This window comes from Ovis aries, chromosome 3, assembly GCF_016772045.2.
Source record: "Ovis aries strain OAR_USU_Benz2616 breed Rambouillet chromosome 3, ARS-UI_Ramb_v3.0, whole genome shotgun sequence".
Classification (NCBI taxonomy): Eukaryota; Metazoa; Chordata; class Mammalia; order Artiodactyla; family Bovidae; genus Ovis; species Ovis aries.
The window spans coordinates 132,902,520-132,925,223 of NC_056056.1; the positions used below are offsets into that span (position 1 = coordinate 132,902,520).

Below are 22,704 nucleotides of genomic sequence, written 5' to 3' on the forward strand. Positions count from 1 at the left end.
GATCTTAGTTTTCTGAATGTTCAGTTTTAAGCCAGCTTTTTCACTTTCCTCTTTCACCTTCATCAAGAGGCTCTTTAGTTCCTCTTCGCTTTCTGCCATTAGAGTGGTATCATCTGCATATCTGAGGTTACTGATATTTCTCCTGGCAATCTTGATTCCAACTTGTGATTCATTCAACCTGGCATTTCAGCATGATGTACACCACATAGATGTTAAATAAGCCAGGTGATAATATACAGCCTTGATGTACTTCTGTCCCAATTTTGAACCAATCCATTGTTCCATGTCCAGTTCTAACTATTGCTTCCTGACCTGCCTACAGGTTTCTCAGGAGGAAGATCAGTTGGTCTGGTATTCCCATCTCTTTAAGAATTTTCCACAGTTTGTTGTGATCCACATAGTTAAAGGCTTTAGCATAGTCAATGAAGCAGAAATAGATGTTTTTCTGGAATTCCCATGCTTTTTCTACGATCCAGTGGTTGTTGATCTCTGGTTCCTCTGCCTTTTCTAAATCTAGCTTGTACATCTGGAAGTTCTCGGTTCACTTACTGTTGAAGTCTAGCTTGAAGGATTTTGAGCATTACGTTGCTAGCATGTAAAATGAGCACAATTGTACAATAGGGAGAAATCACCTGGATTCTGTCTACATTTCAGAGGCTAGGAAGATAAATGAGATCCTAGGCATGAAGTTCAGAAATTTGTGTAATATAAAGCCGCAAAAGGAAGTTTGAGAGAAAACAGATTCCATAGGTAATATTTTTTGAGTTAACTCTCTTTATAATTACATAACATTTTAAAAGTTTTTTTTTTTTTTTTTTAGTTGTGGTTAAAAAAAACCAACACAAAAAAACTGCACAATATAAAATTTACCACCTTGGTAACAACATGAGAAAATTTTAAATATAGCCTTTACATTTGATGCCACAGCTGTCTCTTCATAGTTCAACTCAGTACAAAGGTTACTTCTTCAGTGAGGTCTCTCAATACAGAAGTAAAGTTGCTTTCCTACTCTTGGTCACTTTCTGTCTCATTACCTTAAAGCATTCTTCACTAACTGAAATATTTATGTTTATTAACTGTCTCCCCCTCCCCAGGGAAGGGCTTCCCAGGTGGCTCATGGTAAAGATTTCGCGGGTTCTAACCCTGGGTGGGGAAGATGCCCTGGAGAAGGAAATGGCAATCCACTCCAGTATTCTTGCCTGGGAAATTCCATGGACATAAGAGCCTGGAGGGCTACAGTCCATGTGGTCTCAAAGAGTCAGATGTGACTTAGTGACTAAACAACAACCTCCTCCCCGCTAAAACTGTAAATTCTACCGGAGTAGGGAACTGGTATGTCTACTCTTCTTCCATGCCTAGTTCTTTGCACACAGTATGTTCTAAGTATTTGTTTAAATACTTTCTGAGTAATAAGTATAGTGCCTTTTAATACCAAACAAGTTTCATATAGCTTATCTCATTTGATTATTACAACTCTGAGTAAAATCGGATTGTTGGCCCCACTATAAAGATACTCAAAAGAAAATGATAGAACTCTCCACCTCCATATACAGCAACACACAGAACAGAGACTATGGCTACGGTGATGCTATTCTAAGTGCCAAGAAGAAAATACAACTACTCGACTCCTTGGAACACTGAATCACCTTGTGTAGCTGTCTCGGGTTTTCCCCCAGTTTAAAAACGATTAAAAAAAAAAATTTTTTTTTTTTTTGGCCGTCCCGCAGGGCTTGCAGGATCTTTGTTCCATTCCCAAGGGTTGGAACCCGTGGCCCCTGCAGTGGAAGCGCGGAGTCCTCATCACTGGTAGGCCAGGGAATTCCCTTCCCCTGTTCTTTAAAAAAAAAACCAACCAGCTTTATTGAGGTATATAACCTTGTCTTGTTTTTAAAGTGCGCTCTTTTGTAATAATCTAATTCTCTAGTATGAGAATACTTTGGATCTCCATTACTACAGGCACCTGTAAGCATTCCTTCTTTTTCTTTTTTTCCCCTTACACTATGCAGTCGAACACGTGTGACCAGCGCCTCGGGAACTCGCTCTGCCTCCCACCCTAGCCCTGCCCACCGAAAGTCCCGCCCCTTCTTTTTCCGGAGCCCGGCCCCTCGGCTTCTTTCCGACCTGGCTCGGCGGATCTCGCCCTTCCTCCAACCCCTCTCTACATCTCGCGAGAAGTGAGAGCGCCTGGCCGGACGAGAGAAAAGTATCTGCTCCGCTGAGGGGGGAAAGAAGGAGCTGGAGATAGATTGTGGGACCGATCGCGGGCGGGCGGGAGGCGACGGAGCTACCAGAGGGTGAGTCCTGTTAACATTAACTAGTCCATGACCTGACGGGCGTCTCCCCGTCAACTCTGGTCAATCCCAGCGTCCCAGACCGGGGTCTCCCCTCCCAGTATGTGTTGGACGGGGGCGCTGAGGCGGTGGCCGGGCCCTGTCTGAGGAAGAGGGTGGGGCATGGGCTAAGGCCGACCAATAAGAGAGAAGGAAGCTACAATTGGCGGCGACGAGCACTAATGGGAGGTCATCTTTACCTTGCGGAGTGACGCCCCTCTTCTCTCCCTCCTCCCGCCTCCTTCCTTTGGGGGGGGAAGGCGGGGCCAGAGGCCTGAAGTGTGGGGAGAACTTGGGGTAAGTAGCCCCGGGGGGCACAGGGCGTGGCAAGGAGAGGGGAGTTGAATCCTGAGGGAATGGAAGTCTAGTGGAGCCTGGAATGGGGTGGAATGGGAGAAAGGGGAAGGGTACTAAACTGGTTGAAGACGCTGGACTTCTCCAAAGAGTGGGGTTAGAGGCTTGGCATTGGAAGAGTTAGTGGTAATAGGCAGGAGGTAGGGTTGAGTAGGTGAAAACATAGCATTTGGTTTTGCTGGGAAGATAGGGAGGAATAAGTGTAAGTGAGAGCGTGGCATTTCGATTGAATTATAAGAAAAACTATCAGGGACAAGATATCAGAGGAAAAGTATGGGCATGAAGAAAATTAAGTGAATGAGTTTAGGAAGATTTAATAGGGGTGGGTGTAGTGGCCAAAAGGCATCACTTTGGGTAGGGTATGGGGGAATCCAGAGGGGTAGGAGAGGTATTTGGTTGGGAGACGGTTGATAATGGACAGGTGTTTAGCTTAGGTATCAGAAGAAGTCTGAGAAGTGATTTTAGAGCTTTTGGTGAATATGGCATCCAGTCTGGTAACCAGCCTGCAAGAAAGCTAGGATAGTGGTAAAGAGAAAAACAGAACACTTTCATCACTTCTACTCTGATTTCCTTTCTCCGTCTCTTCCTCTTCCCGACTTCATCTGTTCCTCAGCTCAGGGATGGGGGCTTGGGACTTCAGTGGCCAAGTCAAAGCCCCATCGGGAGTTATATGTTGCTCTGAATTGCTTGTTATGTTCTCTGACTGGGGTGTTTACTGCCCAGGGCACCTCCTACCCAGATTCCCGCGTTGCTACTTTCCTGACTGTAAAGTTTGTTTTCTACTTACCAGAGGGTGTTTTAGTACCTCTGAGGGTTGTGTCATAGTAAGTGTAGTTTTGTGGGGGTATGCAGAGTTTTCTCCACAATCTCACTTGATTCCTATGTTTAAAAACTTTGCAGTAGTGTAATCAATTCTTGCAGAGACATCGGTTTTTTAGGTATTCTAAGCACAGAAAAATGTACTATACTGGTTTGTTTTGTTAATTGTTTCTTTCCCACTTGAGTTGCTAAATGGATGGTTGCAGTTAGTTTTAGCTAGCTTATGTGTGGTTTTTTTTTAAGTGGTGTAAATAAAATGGACACGTATTTCAGGAAAGTGAAAAATTTTCAGTTTCTTCTTTTGTGTCCAGATCAGAAAGCTAAAGATATGTCATAATATCTTGGGGGCAAGGGTTGGGGAAATCAAACACAATTTGTGCTTAAACATGGAGGATATAAGGTAAGTGGAGACTATTGCGAAATGTAACATGTCAGTAATAAAAGAAGCTAAAGAAAAGTCTGGCAGCTATACTAAGTAGTCTTACCAGTTCTTAATTCTGTACAAAAAAGGGACAAGTCTTTGCCCTTTGTTTGATATTTGTTTATTATTTAATAATGAGCTAGTATAGTCCATTAATAACTTCTTTGCTGTTGCATAAATTTGTCTTTTACATTCCTTTTCTTCTTTTACTTTTGGAAGCAAAATGACATCTGAAATACTAGCAACGGTGTTGTATGAAGAGAAACCAGAGTGTGTTGCTTCGTATTAACTTTTGGTTTTCAGCAACCATTTATCCTCCTGGCCAGGAACTTACCCCTACAGCACATTGAGACTAATTAATTACTGTCCTTATAGCATTAACTACTTAATTGGGTTCCAGTATTTCACATTCAGAGCATTGCTATTGGATATTCAGACATTTTCACAGTTTGCCTGGCAGTAGCACAAAGAAATATCCAGTGAGAGGGCAAAGTTCCTTGTTTTATTCTTCCATTCTAGAATTTGTGATGGCTTTGACTTGAGCACTGTCTCGTTAGTGTTACCACCTAGCAGAAGGCTAGAGAATAATAAACACTGCTCATCTTTAAACTTGTGGATCAAAGGGTACAACCTGTGATAGTTTCAGTGTTGTAACTTTTAAGCATTTTTGCTTACCATGGCTTTAAAATGTTGATAGATACCGTTGTATATCTCCGTTCTCTTCCCCGTCCCTTTCCTCTCCCTCTTTCTTCGCCTTTCCTTTCTTACTTTCAGTTCAAAATTAAATTTGTTTTTTCAACCAACTCTCAAACTGCTGCTTTAAGTCCCTGGCTCTGCCTGAACACAGCTGCTCTGAAATTCTCACAAGTTATTGTTTTGTACACGTCAAGAATGAGTTTTTCCTAGGCTGCAGTTGAAGGGAGTCAGTGATACAGCAGCCTCCTATCCATGTCTGAGAGGAGGAACCTTTTTGAAAGGAAGTTTTAGGTGGAGCAAATAGTATTGCCATATAAATGTCTAATAAAAACAGCTCTCTTTTTGAAACTAGTTGGCAGGCTGGCATACAGTTGTCCCTTATCCCATGATAAAGGTACATAAGTTAAGGTGCATGTGTTGTTTCTTTGAGAAAAACAAATGCAGCATTCATTTAAAAAGAAAAACATTATTTCTTTTGTTGTTGGTTTCTCTGATTGTGGTACTGTGATTTTAGAGTTCATGGGAGAAAGTCTTCCATTTCCAGAAACATGACAAAATGATTTTTAATATTCTCATTTTTGAATGTTGCCTTCCCCTAGCAGGCCTATTTTTAGGATCAAGTATATTCTTGAAATGTGGAAATACATCATTTTTGAATGTTTGGTGGATGATCTTTTAACTTCTGAATGCTGTAAGGAAGCGATCTCTACTTCATAGATACCCTGTTCCATTATTGGAGCTCTACTTTTAGAACATTCTTTACATTGTGGTGCTCTGTACTCCTGCCATTATGTCCTGTTAAAACTTCTCTCTTGCTGGGGTAAATATCGCATATTCTTTCAACCATTCCTTAAGTTACATTTAATAAAGTTCAGCCTCCTTGTCAACCTGCTTGAGTTTTTAGAATTTCTTATTTAGATCTGAATATAACATTTGATATAATCTGATCAATACAAAGTACAGGGGCAAGTAGGGCTTCTTTTTTCACTGCACTCAATAGTTCCTTTTTAAAAAAAAACACACAACATTGATTTTATTTATTAATTTGGCTGTGTAGGGCCTTAGTTGTGTGAGCTCTTAGTTGCATCAGGTGGGATTTAGTTCCCTGACCAGGGATCACACCCAGGCCCCCTGCTTTGGGAGTGAGGAGTCTTAGCCACTGGACCACGAGGAAAGTCCCAATACCTCTGTTCTTAAAGCCTAAGATCCCATTAATTTATATAAGTAATTTTTAAATTTCAGTTGAGGAATTTGCATTTATCCCTATCTACGTTTTATGTTTGAAATAAACTATAGCACTTGTGAAGAAAAAATGTACACATACATACACATATATATGTATATTGTTGTTTAGTTACTAAGTCGTGTCCAACTCTTTTGCGACCCGCATGGACTGTAGCCCACCAGGCTTCTCTATCCATGGGATTTCCCAGGCAAGAATACTGGAGTGGGTTGTCATTTCCTTCTCCAGAGAATCTTCTGACCTAGGAATCGAACCTGTTGTTTCTTACATTGCAGGTGGGTTCTTTACCACCGAGGAAGCCCATATATGTAAATACATATTTAAATTACAGTCTATTAGTATGGTGGTTTAAATTTGTCTTGCTGTGTTCTGTAGGTAAAATGGTGCTTATAAATGAGATAAAACATCAGAAGACATCTCTAGGGACTAAAGACTTTATGTTGGCAGCCAACAACTTTCTTGTGTGTTAATTTTAGCCTGATAGTTGAATTTATGTTTGAGCAATTTTAGCTGATAAATGCAATTTTAAAGCATCTTCCTCTTTTGGGGTTTTAATTTTTACTTTCATTTTTAGCAAATTGCAAATTCTGTATGGAAATGTTTGTGTGGAATAAAGTAGCATGCTGTTAGGGACAGAATACATTTTCTTCTGAATACATTCTCATCCATCTAAGACTGTAATTATGAATTCTCCTAGAAAGCAGAAATATGGACTTGATGACCCCTCAAAGTCCTTTCCAGCCCCAAAATTGATAAGTGGAGGCTCAGATCAAGGAACTTAGTATTGAAGAATCAAGAAGAAAAATAGAATGTAAAGAAAATGAAATTGAAATGGTTCTACTGACCCAGTAGGAATGGATAAACAAAAAGCAAGGAACATAAATGACAAGAAATAATGATTCCTTTGAGCTGAAAGCAAAACAAAAGTCATCAACAACAAATATTTTGCATTGGGGTCATTTTATGTCTTAAAATATTTTATCATGACATTTTCTCTTCAGAATTTCCCTGGTGGACACTGTGTTGAAAGAATGTGGTTGGTTTTGTGTTTTTTTTTCTTCTGTTAAATCATAGTATTTTGTTTCCTTTGGTTCTCTTGTTTGTCCTTTTGTTGAGAAACTTAAGGGAAAAAAAATCTGAATAATATATTCACTGCCTGTATACAGTGAAGCAAATTTCAGTTCAGTTTTGAAAGTAAACGTAAACTCCATGGCTTCCTTGGAGAGGAAGGATGAATGTTAAAATACAGGAGAGGTTTTATGAAAAGACAAATTTACTATTTAGTTTTTAAAACTTTTTAAGCAGACATCTAGGAAAGATTCCCAACTAAACCAAAGGTGAGCTACTACAGTAGTGTCATGATGGAAAACAAAACTCAGTACAAACTCACAACTTTGTTAGCTTCTTCTCATCTTTTGGTGAATTTAATCCTAAATGTTTTCATGTATTTGAAACTTGACTGTGCAAAAAGTTTCTCTAATTCAGTACTGCGTTTATCCTTAATAAATATCAATTTGTGAAAGTCTAACAAGAGCCAAGATTTAGCTTGAGAAGTTACTTTGTGAGTTTATGTCTTGGGCTTCCCTGGCAATAGTTTTGTTCTGCCATAGTCTCACCTCCTCACAAAACCCAACTTGTTTTCTTTGAGTGAAGTTATTTACTAATATCTTCTTATCTGGTATAGTGCTTCTTTCTGACCTAGCAGACAGAGATTTATGTTCTAAATTGGCTAGTTTTATTTGGGGCTTAAAATTTACCATGCAGGAGAAATATTACTTTTTTTCAGATTAAAAAATAGAGTATAACCATTCTTTTTGAAATAGGAATATGCCTGCCTTTATTATAAAAACAGGATGATTTACTGAATATAACACGATTGCTATAAATGATTTGTGTTGTCACCAAGTTTCTTGCCAGTAATTTTTATTTAAGCTTTATCAAACTTAAATAAAACTAGGATTTAACATGATTTTTCTGGTGTTTCTGGTACTAATATGTCTTTCATAGCACCATTTAAGTTTTGGTCAAGCAGTAGTTTGCTAATATTTTACATATCTATGTTAGGGACTTTTGAAAGTCATTGAACATTGCAGTACCCTAGATAGGTAACTGTGTTGCCGGTATGTGGACAGTATTAGAAAATAGATTTTTTTCTTGAGAACTTTAGAGCGTCTCCATGATTATCATTGTGGGATATTATAGCTATTTCCTATCTGGGACCAAACTCATACTCAGGTTTAATATTAAAGTCTATCAGGTTTGTTGTTGTTTGCAGCCTATTTAAGTCCATGAAGATTTAAAATTTATCCTTAAAGATCAGTGTTGGCCCTTTGATTGCTATTGCTTTGTTGATTCAGGGAACACACTTTATCTGAAAATGAGTAGGAAAAATCCAAAACACAACACCAGATTTTTGACAGTCTACCAGTTTCCAGGAATTTTTTTACTTCTAAAATCTTATTGAGGCCAAGCATAGATAGGTATAATGTTCTCTAGTTGTTACTACGGAGAAGGCAATGACACCCCACTCCAGTACTCTTGCCTGGAAAATCCCATGGACAGAGGGCCTGGTGGGCTGCAGTCCATGGGGTCGCTAAGAGCTGGACACAACTGAATGACTTCACTTTCACTTTTCACTTTCATGCATTGGAGAAGGAAATGGCAGACCACTCCAGTACTCTTGCCTGGAGAATCCCAGGGACGGGGGAGCCTGGTGGGCTGCCGTCTCTGGGGTCGCACAGAGTCAGACGTGACTGAAGCGACTTAGCAGCAGCAGCAGCAGTTGTTACTAACTCCGCTTCCTGCTATCACTTTAGCAAGTTACTTCTTCTTTGTTTTTGCTTTATTAACCTTCCTGAGAATAGCTCAGAATAGTTCCTTGAATCCTCCAAAAGCCTGGAGAGGCTTTTAAAAGGTTCTAGTCTAGTTAATTGCCTGTATGAAGCTGCTTCCATATAGCTTCTAAGCTTTGACCATGTGTTGCCTAACTTATGATTCAGCCTAATTCTCATTCCCATCTGTTTTCAGTCATTTGCTACAAAACTATTTGGTCTATTTAAACTGGCTCCTTTCTTTGAAACCTGTCGCTGCATGTCTGAGCCTGAAATCCAGAAATTAATTTTAACCTTCTCTTTGATCAATTCAGGGCACTCTACTGTTTATTTCTCAAATTGTGGGTCTCAAACTGCTTTTGGTCTTAGTACCCACTCCTCTATACTCTTAAAAATTATTGAGGACTCCAGAGAGTTTTTGCTTATCGTAATTGTATCTACTTGTATTTACCATATTAGAAGCTAAAATGGAGAAAAATTTAAAATCCTTTATGTACTTATTTTAAAATAACAGTATAAATGTATCTATAGTTTTAAAAAGTTGGGGAGAAGAACATTAAATGTCTGGCTGATAGAAAACATCTGTATTCTCGTATCTGCTTCTGCATTCAATCTGTTAACAATATGTTGTTTGGTTGAAGTATCTGAAGAAAACCTGTGCTTACACAGATATGTAATAGGAAAAGAAAAGATTCTTTTCAGATAACTGTTGATAATCTTTCTTCTTTGATACTACATCAAAATCTGAAAAGTGATAGCTTCTTAAAAGTAGGCTGTTGTATAGAATCTGATACCACATCTGTGAACTTTTAACACCCAGTCTTATGTTGCGCCTTAAACAGGTCTTTTGCCCATGTATGTTCTGAATACCCATGAACCCTCTGAAAGGGTCTCAAGGACCTGTAAGGATCCCTCGAGCCCTCTTTGAGAACCACACTTGAAAAATACAGCTGTTTATCATGTAGGAGGAATATCCATCCATCTTAATGCTTCTCAAAGGGTGGGTTACTGACCACGTGCATCCAAATTATGCAGGGTGTTTTTTAAAGTGTCAATTTTTGGACAGCAAAGCCAAGAGAATCCAGGAGGCCTGGGGATCTGTATTTTTACAGTGTCTGCATGAATATGCTAAAGATTGAGAACTGTGGAGATAGCTTAATCATATTTTAAGAAAATCTATTTTCTAAATTTTAAGAAGCCAAAAAAATTGGTACTTGAATAGTCCTAATATAAGTCCTTATTATCAAGCAGTCTGACATTTGTCATATTTGGGATATCTTAACCTTGTATTTTAATTAATAATAGTTATCATAATACCAGAAGCTTGCAAACTAAGGCCTCTTGGTAAATACGTTAGGCTTTGAAGTCATGAGGTCTCTGTTATAACTACAGCTCTGCCACTGCAGCACAAAAGTAGCTAGCCAGAGACAACATGCAGAGAATAAGCATGGCTGTGTTCTCATAAAACTGTTTATGGACACTAAAATTTGAATTTCATAAAATTTTCATGTCACAAAATTTTCTTCCTTTGTTTTTTTCCAGCACTTTGTTTTTTAAAAGCACTCATAGCTGTGGACCAGAAGAGACCGAGTGGCAGGCTGGGTTTGGCCTATGGGCTGGAGTTTGCCAGTCCTTGATGCATACTGTGGCTGGTTTATGAGTTTAAAAGTTACTATGATAAAACATACTTATTGTTAAAGCCATAAGCATTATTTAATTTTCCTAGACAAAAATAATGCTCCAAGAAACTGTAGTCCCTCACAGTCGTGTTTCTGGACATTCATTTATATAAGAAACACTTGTGTGTAAACTTGGAAATGTGCTATTCAGTTGAAAGTAGTCATACAATATGCAAGTTACCATACAACTTTCAGGTATTACAGAAAGATACAGTGTCCATTTTTATATCTTCTTTGGGATGTGTGAGAACAGGTTACTAGGATTTCATCCAACTTCAACTACTTGACTCATCTTTTGCCAGTTTTTTTTTTTAATTCTCTACCTCAGTTTTCCAATTTGTTAGTTATCGAAGTGCCTTATAAAAGGCTAATTAAGTTTATAGAAGTATACATGCTTTTTATGTAATCCTTTTGGGCCATTTGGTTTACCTGCTAATGAAATAATGTGTTAAACTGTTGTTATGCTAAATAATACAGTGGAAAATGAACCCAGATTTTATGAACAGAAATTTCCCTTCCTAAATAATCTACTGTCTAGTTAAACTTGTCTTCTGTGGTGTCTGGGGTTAACATACCTTCACTATAGTCTCATATGTTTATCGGAATCTTTTCCTTAAGTCAGTGTTCTAGGTGTAATTCGAGTCACAGCAACACAGTATCCTACTGTGTGGAGAATAAAATGTTGAGACTGCTGTGGTGGACCCCTTCAGTGTTTGTGCTCTTTGCCTAGCAGCGGCTAAATTATCTTAGAATCTGAAACTTAGTAACCAGAGTTATGTTCTTAGAAGAGAACTGTGTATAATTTTTTTCTTTTCAGTATCATAGGGGCACAGAGCCTGTAGAGCTCTGTTTGGGTGTCTAAATGTTTTCGCTTGTTTGTAGCTGACTGAAAGACATTCGGTACCTAGATTTCAGCTCTGTTCCCTTTGTGATTAATGGTTGGGCAATTTCTAGGTGTTTTAATATAAGTACTACTTTTTATTGTTAGGCAGCATTCGTGGGTTTCTGAAAATGGATCCTTGAGGGTAACAAAGAAGGAATTATCTTGAAATGCTTGATTTACCCTGTGTATCAATCTGAGTTTCTGCCACATCTATTTCTCTTGATATATGATGCTGTTAGTTTGTATTTTTAGAAAGCTTTTTTGGTAGTCCATTTTGAACTTATCAGTTGATTCTGTGGTTCTGTTGCTTTGTAGTGTAGAGTGAACAACTTTGTATGATTTTTAAATACTATACTGTTAGTGATTTAGAATAGTCTAGCAGATACAAGCCTTTTTTAAAACAAACTCAGACACTTTTTAGTTGTGCGAATCAGTATTTTTATTATTAAATTATATTATTATTTGATTAATAGAAGCAATCTATGATCGTTGTAGAGACTTTGGGAAACACTGCAGGCAGAAAGAAGAAAATACAATCATCTAGACTACTACTGTCCAGAGATAACCATTGTTAACATTTGATGTTATTTCCCTCATCTTGTTCTGTGCTTATTGTTTTGTTTGCTCTTTTATAGATTTGGAATTATGGTGCATGTGCAAGTTTGTATCCTACTTAATGTATAGCATTTTCTCATGTTGTTAAATAGCTTTGAGAAATGTTATTATTAACAACTTATATATATTGTAAGACAGTGTTTCAATTTATATTTTTCCATCCTTTGTAAATATTTTATTTAATTCCTTTTCCTTTTTTTTGTTATAAATATGACTGTGGTGAACATTTTCATATATAGATTATCCATGTTTCTGGCTTTAGCCTCAGAATAAAGTCCCAAAAGAAGAATTATTTGTTCAAAGGATATAAAACATTTTAAGACACTTAATATAAACATTGCCAGATTGCTTTCCAGAAAGACTGTCCAAATAATGTACTCCCCAAAGTCTCATGTTAAGGTTCCCTCTCTGCTGCATCCTTGATTAGCAAGCATTCTTTTATACTTGAAAATGTATCTTAAAATATGTGGTCTAGGTTTTGTTTTCAAGGGTCAATTAACTTGATGAATACCTCTCTTCTCCCCATTTTTAACACTCTAACCAAAAACTGTAGAACTTCTTCTATGTTATTTGTATGATAAGAACATAGAATTGATTGGGTGTAGTCACATAAAGTTCCTTAGGCACATGGTAATTGTAAATATGTATTTAAGATAATGTCTCAAATATATATTGCTTTAACTACATAAATAATCTACATCGCAGTTGTCTTATGAACCCAGCAGCTTTCTGCAAAACTTGGAAAGATAAGTGTAAAATTTCAGCAAAGTATACTTGAATATTGACTTCAGATTAAATTAATAAACATTTATTGAACATCAACTGTGTTAAGAAAGGAAAGGCTTCCAGAAGTTTTAAGCTGGATTCTATATTCTACCCCATTTTCCTTAGGTCACAGATAACACAGCCATTTCGTTTTTATTCATGAAACTAAGTAGTCCACTCCTTGTTACTAACACATTACCATTGCATTTCTTTTATAGCAATTATCTGCTATTAATGTAAAATTATTTTTGTGGTTGTTTCATCTTTGTAGACTCTTAAGTAAGCACTATGAGGGCAAGTATTTTGTCTGACTCATTGTTGAGTTTTGGAGCCTAGAGTGTGTGTTAGGCACTGAATAAAGGTGTTCAGTGAATTAATGAATTTTTTAATTTTAAAAGTAAATTTAATGTATAAATTTACTTTTTGATCCCAAAGATGAATCTTAGTTACTAGTTTCATACATCTCATTGTCAAATACTTTACCAAGACCTAACCATCTCTTTTGTGCTCATGTATACTCTGGAATTGCTAGCAAAATAATTTGATAAATGATCTTAAGGAATAGAAGAAATAAGAGATCTAATATGTACACTGATCAACCTATGACTAATTGAACTTGTAAATTAAGCCATCATTCTTATCTTAACTTGGCATGTTTCACGCTAGATAATAGGATTCTTTGCCTGGCCAAACTTTAGTCAGGCTCCTGAACCTTCTTTTAGGCCCATCTCCCTTGTAAAATTGAATTTTAGCAAGAACCTTGCTAAGTCAGTTTACCAAAAACCCCTTCCCCCTCAAAATCTGTTCACCCTCACATCTGATTAGGTTCTTCATCCTCTACCATCCCTCAGGTGATGTCTGATCACCTTGGCCTGTCTTCAGGAAGAATCTTGTTAGGTTAGTTTAACCAGACTCTTCCTTATCCCTTGTGTTTCCTCTTGGTAATTTTCTAGTCACTGACCCCCACCCTATACTTGGCTATAAATTCCCACTCACTGATGATATATTCAAAACTGAGCCCAGTTATGTACTGAAGTCTCTTAGCTTCTGTTGCAATGCTCCTAAATAAAATCTGTTTTTTACTGCTCTAACTACTGTCTGGTGGTATAGTTACTAAGTTGTGTCTGACTCTTGCGACCCCATGGACTGTAACCTGCCAGGCTCTTCTGGGATATTCCAGGCAAGAATACTGGAGCGGGTTGTCATTTCCTCCTCCAGAGGATCTTCCCGACCCAGGGATTGAACCCGGATCTCCTGCATTGCAAGCAGAATCTTACCTACTGTGCTACGAGGGAAGCCCTAACTACTGTCTGGTTCTGGGTTTTTTTCACACAGAGGAAAGATTCTTTTTTTGCAAAGGACTATTGTCTTTATTTTTATGTCTACTTTGCCTGGCACTTAGTAGTTTCTTAGTAATGTTTTTGAATGAATACATGATAGTCTGAACTCCTTCTAGATTTTCATGAATCTTTGGTGTTTATGGTGTATATGCCCTTCTCATTTTTTTGTACTTAGCAATATCTGCTTTTTGTTATTAGGAACTTAAAACAGGCCCTTGGGTGTGTTTGTATGTGGCTTTTATTCCTTACCATGGCTTGTATTACTTACCTAAAGTTGGGACATCTTATTAACATCTGTTGGTTACTAAAGAAGTGATCATATTACCACCAGTTCCAGAGAACTGACTTTGTAGACTTCAGTGACAAACTCCATCCTCATTCTATTTAAAAAAAAGAATAGAAAGATATACATATGTATACTTATGTATATACATTTTAGGGTATATTTCTGGCTCTGACAAAGTTATGTAAGAAAGATTCTATTAAATGACCCCAGTCATTAAAAATCATTCTCTAAACCTAGGATTTTCTTCACTTTTTTCTCTGTCAGCATTCAAATAACTTTCTCTCTTTTAAGTGAATACCAGTTTTTATCATTCGTGCAGTGTGGTGAATCTGAGTGTGTGAGCCTTTTTCTTGGCCCCTAGGACAGCCCTTTTTTGCATCTTTGTTTTCCTGTTTGAGATCTCCATTGAGAGCATTTCACTCTTCCTTGGAAATGTTTCTAAATATGTGTATCCTCTGTCTATTATTTATTGCTTAGTTCTGTAAAATGCTTGAGTTTCATCCTGAAGAATAGATTGAGAAACAGACCACAGACTTGAGTGCCATGCCTGGACACGTGATCTACTTGTCAAGCAGTACAGTTACAGATGGGCTGTGAGTTAAATTCTAGTGAATGACAGCATCATCATTCAAGAGTTCACCTTTTGTCTCAGTCTTTGTACTACAGAAATGTGTTGCTATTTGTTTTTTGAGAGGGCATCAGTTTGACCTTTCATAATTAGAGATTTAAGTATCAAAGAGGAATAAGCAGTGGCATTCTTTATGTGCAACAGTTGATACAGCAGATTGGGAATGAAAGATAAATTTTTTAAAGGATGCTAACTGGAAATTCTTTTTTAAGTGGGGAGACAGATAATTATTGTAGTTAAATATTCCTGAGAGATATCACTTTAAAGCTAAAAGCAGGAATGATGGAAATGAAAGAAGGCAAGAGACTGAGGGAATGAATTGTAGGGGGATTTCCCTGGCAATCCAGTGGTTAGACTCCATGCTTCCAATGCAGGCGGCGTTGGTTCGATCCTTGGTCAGGAAACTAAGATCCCACATGCGTTGTGTCGCAGCCCAAAAAGAAGAAGGAGAATTGTAGGTATTTAAGAGAGAGGGCCTTCTTCCTCCCATTGTGGTCTCCCTTTGGTGAAAATGGCAAAACAAAAGCCAGCAACATGGGAAGGAAGCAGGAAATCCTAGTTAGTGACTGTCAAATTTGAGTATTTAAGAGGCATGAGAATTCTTGCTTCTGTTACCTTTTAATGCTTTTCCCCGAAACTTATTTTGCCCTTTTCCCCACTTTTAGAAAATCATAGTTTTTCATCTCTATTTTTTAGTAAGGGTACAATGAAATAAAACTTGAAAACCATATATTGTGATGTGACTGTGCAAAATCAAAAATTTTGAATTCTGTGTTTTGAGGAAAACCATTCCAGTACTGTCCCATTCCTCAGCCAAGACCCTTTTTTCCCTCTAAATCGGTAGAAAACTGAGAAAACTTAGCCTCTGAAAACAACCAAGGTAAAAAATTAGGAATCCTGCCTGGTTCTTTATGTTATATCTATTCTAGACCTTGTAGTTTGCTTCCTAGTTAAAAATATGTTAGAGGATCTTGTTGGAATAAAATTCTCCTTTAGTGATTATATTAAGAAAGCAGGTTCTGGGACTAAGAAGTAGAATTATCTCTAGCATAGCAGGTGTTAGGGATTTTTCCGGAGATCAATTGCTTTCCAGAAATGTTCTGAGTTTTCAGCCATAGTGGCATTGGTCTTTACATTTATTTACGGATATATATTGATATCTGTATTTATTTTTTGCACTATGATGTAGTTGTAGAAAGTGCTAAAAAATCATCATGTATTTAAAATAAACAAATCAGAAAACCCTCTTGTCCTGGGGCTATGTGAAGAATAAAGCTCTCATTTTCCCAGTACCCAGTCATCAGCTTGAACTGGCCTCTCCCAGGAACAGAATTTATTGAAGCAATTTATCCTGGCTAAATGTGATATAAATCTGTGTACACCTGTGTACATGCAGGCTCTTTTCCATTACAGCAGTGCTGCAGCATCAGTTTCCTTCATGCTTAGACCCTGTTCCTATCATACTGAAGGATTACTAAGAAGCCCTTTCTATTTTATAGGGCACCCCACAATTTTAAACACCGATTTGTTGTGGAGTTACTGATCAGACTACCAGAAATACGGGCTTCCAACCCCAGAGTGAGTCTTAACAGAGTAGGAGAGATGGTTCCACTCCCATCTGAGTTTTAAGCGTGTTTTTAAGTTTCTGATTGTCAGATTCCATCTAGCACTTTAATGTTTTATTTTGATGTAGACCTGACTCAGGTTAACCTGACATTTTGGTTTATCTTCAAGATAAAAATTCAGAGTTTGGCTATAGTTCTGAAATTTCTGAAATCGTTTCTAGGCATATTCAGATTGTAGTTCTTCTCTTTCATCTTCCCTTGTTCTTGTTCTTTCATACAGCTTTCTCTCTCGTAGAAGGATGTTTGAAAATGTCCTTTAGGGGTTTTATTTTAAAAGACTATTTTTGTGACCCTCCCTTTTTTTCTCTTTTACTCCTTCAAAATACGGTATATCTTTTAGGAATATTTTTACCGTGATTTACGTTTCTAATCTATCCATCTCCACCTCTCTTTTTATTCCTAGTTAGGATGTGAGAAATTTCCCCCAACCCATTCATTTGGAATTATTATTATTTGACAAAGAATTTTGATCAACATTTCAAGAATTTAGCTCCAATAATTAAAAAGCAGCAACAGTATAAACCCTGTTAATTCTTCAGAGAAACAGAGAGGATAGATGGTGATGCCTTTTAGTGCCATTTCTTTTATCCCCTGCAGCAGCTCACATCTGTTGGCTGCAACGGAGCAGCCCAAGAACTCTGGCCGAGAGCAGCACAAACAGCCGGAACATATTCACCCAGTAAACCCCCAAAGAGTCGACATTTGTTTTATTGCTGCTTTTAAAAACCTAGCCATAAATAGGATCGGGGGGAAGGGCACCGATATTTCTCCATTTGCCACAGATGATTGGTGGGGGGAGAAGGAGGCTCCCCGTAGGGAGAGAGAGGTTTTATTTTTATTTTTTTATTAATGAAAATCATTTCCCATGTAGCCCAATAGGATGGGTGCTTTGTTTTCTTTGGCAATAATCTGGGATAAACGGCCCTTGCCAACAGTCTCATAGTTTATACACTAGGGAGCCAGATTATGGCCCTGTAAAATGGAGCACCCCTCCTATAATCCCTTAATTAATTAAATGACAAATTTTGGTCTTCTCTAGTTCAGAAATATGGCTTCCGCATCAAGCGTTCAGTGGATTTATTGACGTAGGGAACTACACTGGTTGTAATTCAGCAGACTGGAGAAGTGTGTTATATACTGTAGCAGAAAGAGGGAAAATCTAGCAAAAGGTTTGAAATTCCTTGACTCTTCAGGTCTACATTTTTCTAATTAAAAGTTTCAATTGAGGCACAGTAGATCATATGCCACCTGTCTAATGGGTCTCCCCAAAGTAGCCTGTGTTTACAGCATTGATAGACAGCATTCTTGGAACACCTGTTTCTGGGCTTGATATTTTTGAAGCACTTTTTTTTAAAACTCCAGCGTATTTAACATAACTTTTCCCCCTACCTCCCCCTCCTCAGCTCCGCTCTGCTCTATGAAATATGGGAGACGACAGACCGTTTGTGTGCAATGCCCCGGGCTGTGGACAGGTACGTTTACAATATACTTTATTGTGAATGTCTCGTTGTGAATCAAAGTGGCTGTTTTATCACTAAGGCAAAGAGTTTAAAGCCGGTGTTTTACGTGATCACTGGAGGTAATCAGATCAGAGGATTTGCAGTGTGTAAATCCAAGTTATGAGGAAGTGTAGGCACTCTACTGTAATGAAATCTGCCGTGCTCTCTTCCATATTGTTATTCTGCTGGTGATTGTTTCCCAGTACACTGTGTTTAGGAATACATGTTGCTCTTGCACCCTTTCTAAAGCTGTTTTTATAAATACAAAGCAAGTTTAGAAATATCTTCTCTTCAGCCTTCATGAATATAAAAGTCTGTTCAACATATTTGGATAAGTAGCTGAAAATGCACCCATTCATTGTGAACCTCTATTTGGCAGAGCCTATTTTGGATTTTGTAAATAAGGAAAAAATAGTTTCTTTTGATTGTTGGCCCAAAAAATCATTGTTAGCAGCTAAGGCAAATACCTGTCCAGGAAAGACAAATCCAACATAGAACCCAAGCTCTCACAGCAATATATAAACACAAGGTTTCTCAGCCATTTTCCCTGTCTGATGTTGTTAGATGCTTCCTATGTGTTAGCTGCCATGCCATGGTTTGTATGAATATCATTATGTATCAAATAGTTTTTCATCATGTACTTTTTAAATAATTTTGTTGAAACTGCCTTTTTTTTTTTTTTCATTTTTTTATTCAATACCTTCTTAACTCTTATTCCTAGACCCTCCCCTTCTGCCATGTTCCATAAAGGATGAAGAAAGGAATACAAAGAAAGTCTTATCAAGAGAGTTTTATTTCCCTCATGAGTTGATTTTCTGGAGCCTGAAGGGTTGAATTTCTGTTCAGTTAGGAATATGTCCAGAGTTTCCCTAGTAACTAGATTGTAAATAATCTGCCTGCAGTGCAGGAGACCCAGGTTCAATTCCTAGGTCGGGAAGATCCCCTGGAGAAGGAAATGGCGACCCATTCCAGTATTCTTGCCCAGAGAATTCCACAGACAGAGGAGCCTGGTGGGCTACAGTTCATGGGGTCGCAGAGTCAGACACGACTGAGCGACTAACACACACACACAGGAATATGTCATGCGACTGTCCAGTGACACTTACACATAGTATGTGAGATTGCAGACTAGTTCTTGTAAACATTGTAAATACTTAGAGAAGTATAAAAAGAAAAGAGTTAAGTTCCAGAGGTTCCTAAGAATTAGAATTTGAGAGGGGGATGGGGTGGGTTGATAACAAGAAATAGTCAGAAGGGCAATTCCAGATTCCAATAAATGCTAAAAACTTCATACAAGACTAAGAAAAACCAATATATTCTGAGTATTTATCATTGTAAGGTTTATATAGATATATATAATATATATATATAAATATATAATTTTTTTTCAATAGAAGCCACTTGGAAAATTAGAGTAAATTTGTTTCACTTTTCAGATGGCCTTATTGAAGTACACACCTAAATCTGATTTATCCAAATTTTTGTGTGTGAATTTGTTAATTGATACCTGGTACCTTTTTTTTACAGTACTTCTTTCACTTACTTTAAAAGTCTGCACTTTTGATGAAAAGATTATTTTTCTTCACTGACTGTTTAAGCTGCTCAGTGCCCACTTAGATGTTGTATGCTTAGACTACCCAGACAAGGACTTTAATAAATAAAAATGGAAGATAAAAATAAAGGAATACATAGGAAGAGCATCTCTTAAACTCTCTAAGAAAGAAAATATAGCAATAGGGTTTCTTCTGGCTGTATCATCAGAAAAAAGTAGTTTGCACTGAGATTTGTGAGATCCCAGAATGGTTTTTTTTTGTTTTTGTTTTGTATTATTTTTGAACTAGGGGTAGGAAAACAGAGACTCTTTACTTTAGTTCTTTCTTGTGTTGGGTTCTGTTTACTGTAAGCCTTTTCCTTGTCTTACTCCTCCTTCCATTTCTGAATTGTTTGTTGGTATTTGGGTTATTAGGATTCCTGTAACCTCTGGCATAGATTCTGAAGGCTTTTTTTCCCCCCCTCAGTGCATGTCGAACTGAGGGAGATTGCTACCTTCTTTTGGGTTCAAGTTACTTGTTTCATAGAAACAAAGGATAGAAAGCTGTAACTTAAGGCTTTGGGGTAGCGTGATTCATCCTTTACCTCCTTTGCATGTCAAAACTGTGTAGTCATGTGAGACTGCAGTTCCGTAGTTATGTTTCGTCTCCTTTCAAGTTTCCCCCAATATGTAGTAATAACTCTAGAGAGGTCTCTGTAAGATTTACTGTGATTGCTTTATGTTCTATAAAATAGTGAAAATCTGGCAGAGAAGATAAATTTGGTAAAGTGAACTACCCTTGGCTCATTGTTCCAGCTTCCTTGTATACCTTGAAAATGGTTTCATTCTGGAGCCACCTTGAGGCCTTCAAGCCTATTTATAATCGATCGTCATTGATTCAAAGTTGTTACTCCAGAAATGGAAGAATAATAAAAACGTTATATAAGTCCCAGGAGAGGTAATAAGGACCATGGTAATTTTCACAAGGCATGTTTAGAACTCAGCAACCATAGAAACCTCAAAAATCAGTGGCTTCTACCAGTTAGAGGAAGCAGGAATGAAAGCAAATTATAATTCAAGAGAACTGTGCATAAAACAAAACCTGTAGGAATCTTGTAATTATTTAAATATCTGCTCCCTGCCCAGGTTTTACCCTGTATACCCCTAAACTCAGAAATCGTCTTGCACTTTAATATTAAGGGGAGGCGAAAGGAAAATTCACCTAAAATAGACTAGCGGATTATGCTGTCCACCATATAATCAAAACCACCGGGCCTTCAGTGGATACGTAAACATGTTTTGGTTGCTAGGTCTTTAATGGCTGTTATTTTTGGATTCTGTTCATGACCCACTTCCCAACAGTAAGTCTGATGTGGCACAGCTGAGTTCTAAATGCGCTACACGTGCTTTTTAAAGAAAGATGGTTGCTGAAGGTTGTGTTCTTTGCATTCTTATCTGAAAGGACAGGTGATAGGGTTTTCTGAGCTCTCTTATTCCTCTTCTCCTAGAGAGTCTCTGTTTCCCCTGAGCCCTCATCACCCTCATGAAGAGGAACTTGGGAAAGTAATATCCCTGCTAATATCTCTCTCTGGAATGTGGTAACAGTAATAGTAGAACTGCCTTTAGAGAATGGGTTAGTGTTGTTAAGGCAACAGAGCCCCAGATACTACTCTGTGGTAAACGGCTGGTTGAATTTGAGGTGTATGGGTCTTGGACATGTTTATAAGATAGCATCCTTTTTAAAATTCTGTAACTGTAAATAACTTTGCCTCTGTGTTATTAAAATAATAGGAATACAGTTTGATGCTGAATCTAGGAAGTCTTATAAGTTTTGAAAGCTTTGAGGGGCACTTTTACTTGAAAGTGGATTATAAAATTGTTCTTATTGCATGTGGAAGCAGGAAAAATTACTACTGTGTCAGTAATCTTGAATTTGAGGTGTTACTTCACGTGGATACGGTTAGATAACCTAACCTTTTGGATACTTTCTGTCCACATTTTTTTTTTTCCCCATGTATGTGGGATTTTAGCTCCCCAACCAGAGATTGAACTTGGGCTCTTGGCACTGAAAGCATGGGGTCCTAACCACTGGATGCCAGGGAGTTCCTAGTCCAATTTTTTTTTACCAAATGTCAACAATTTCTGTATTCCTATACCTCCCTCTCAGGCACATGACGCTGGTTTGCAGTACAAATTATGCAGATTTAAGTAGCCTTTCCCGTCACCATAATCAAGTCTTTTGAGCAGAAACTGGGAATGTCTGTTTCCTTCAGAACAGGAACACAGTTCCTCTGAGAAGATATATTAGTGGATAATTAGTATCATCCCATTATTAGCCATTGAGAAAGGTTTCTATCATAACCACTCAGTATCAACTTTGTCCTTTTAAGGAAAAATCCTTTGATTGTTTCTCTGTCCATTGTGACCCTGAGGAGCTATATTTCCCGCCCCCACCCCCCTTGAGGATATCTACTACCAGATCTTTTCTTCTCCCAGAGAACATTTAAGTACAGGTTGAGATTCTGTTCATATCTTTCTGAGACATGAAATGTATAACTAGTTCATAGACCTCCAGGGCTTGCTTTCTCTTTCTGAGGCCAAGGGTAGCAGTAGAGCCCTAGTTGTGGTGGGATGGAGGGCTGCTTCTTTACCTCCTTATCTTGTCATATAATAGGAATAATGTTTATGGTGCTGTAGTCCTGGCTTCACTTGGCATTTAACCAACCTCCAGTGCTGTTTATTGCTTTGTATCCTCTGCCTCCATGAACATTATCCCTTAAATCTCTATTGCTTTGTAATATATGAGGCAACAAATAGCTTCTATGATTGGTTAAATGCTGGCATGCTACAAAGGTGTGTATTTTATTGCCTATATAACCCACATCTATAGAGATTGTTCCTGTTATCCCAGCCCTCCCATTAAGTGGGCCCTACTGGTACTATGGGACTCTGGATTTTTAATTCTGTCCCTTTGGCAAGTTTTCCTATTAACTGGCATTGGCACAAAAGAAAAGCAGGGAAGAATGACTGGTGCTGTTTACTAATTCTTTATGTTAGAGGAGCATCTTGAATTAGAGAATAATATAGGAAAAAATGGCTCTGGTACATAAATACCGTTTGTGGTGATACGTGCTATCTTTACATGCTTCGACAGGTGAG

The 22,704-nt window shown here is 37.8% G+C and overlaps 1 protein-coding gene across 5 annotated transcripts in view; it reads left to right on the forward strand.

The window, feature by feature from the left end:
* Positions 1-2,190: 2,190 nt before the first annotated feature.
* Positions 2,191-22,704, forward strand: part of LOC101123619 (cyclic AMP-dependent transcription factor ATF-7) — a 96,540-nt gene continuing 76,026 nt past the window's right edge. The window contains exons 1-2 of one of the 5 annotated variants that reach the window (XM_060412535.1): positions 2,191-15,344; positions 17,919-17,987. In XM_060412535.1, the coding sequence (XP_060268518.1) occupies positions 17,940-17,987 (48 nt within the window). In that variant the 5' untranslated portion in view covers positions 2,191-15,344; positions 17,919-17,939. The remainder of the gene's footprint in view (positions 15,345-17,918; positions 17,988-22,704) is intronic. The other 4 variants (XM_012174150.5, XM_012174149.5, XM_004006288.6 and 1 more) reach the window with 4 other exon arrangements.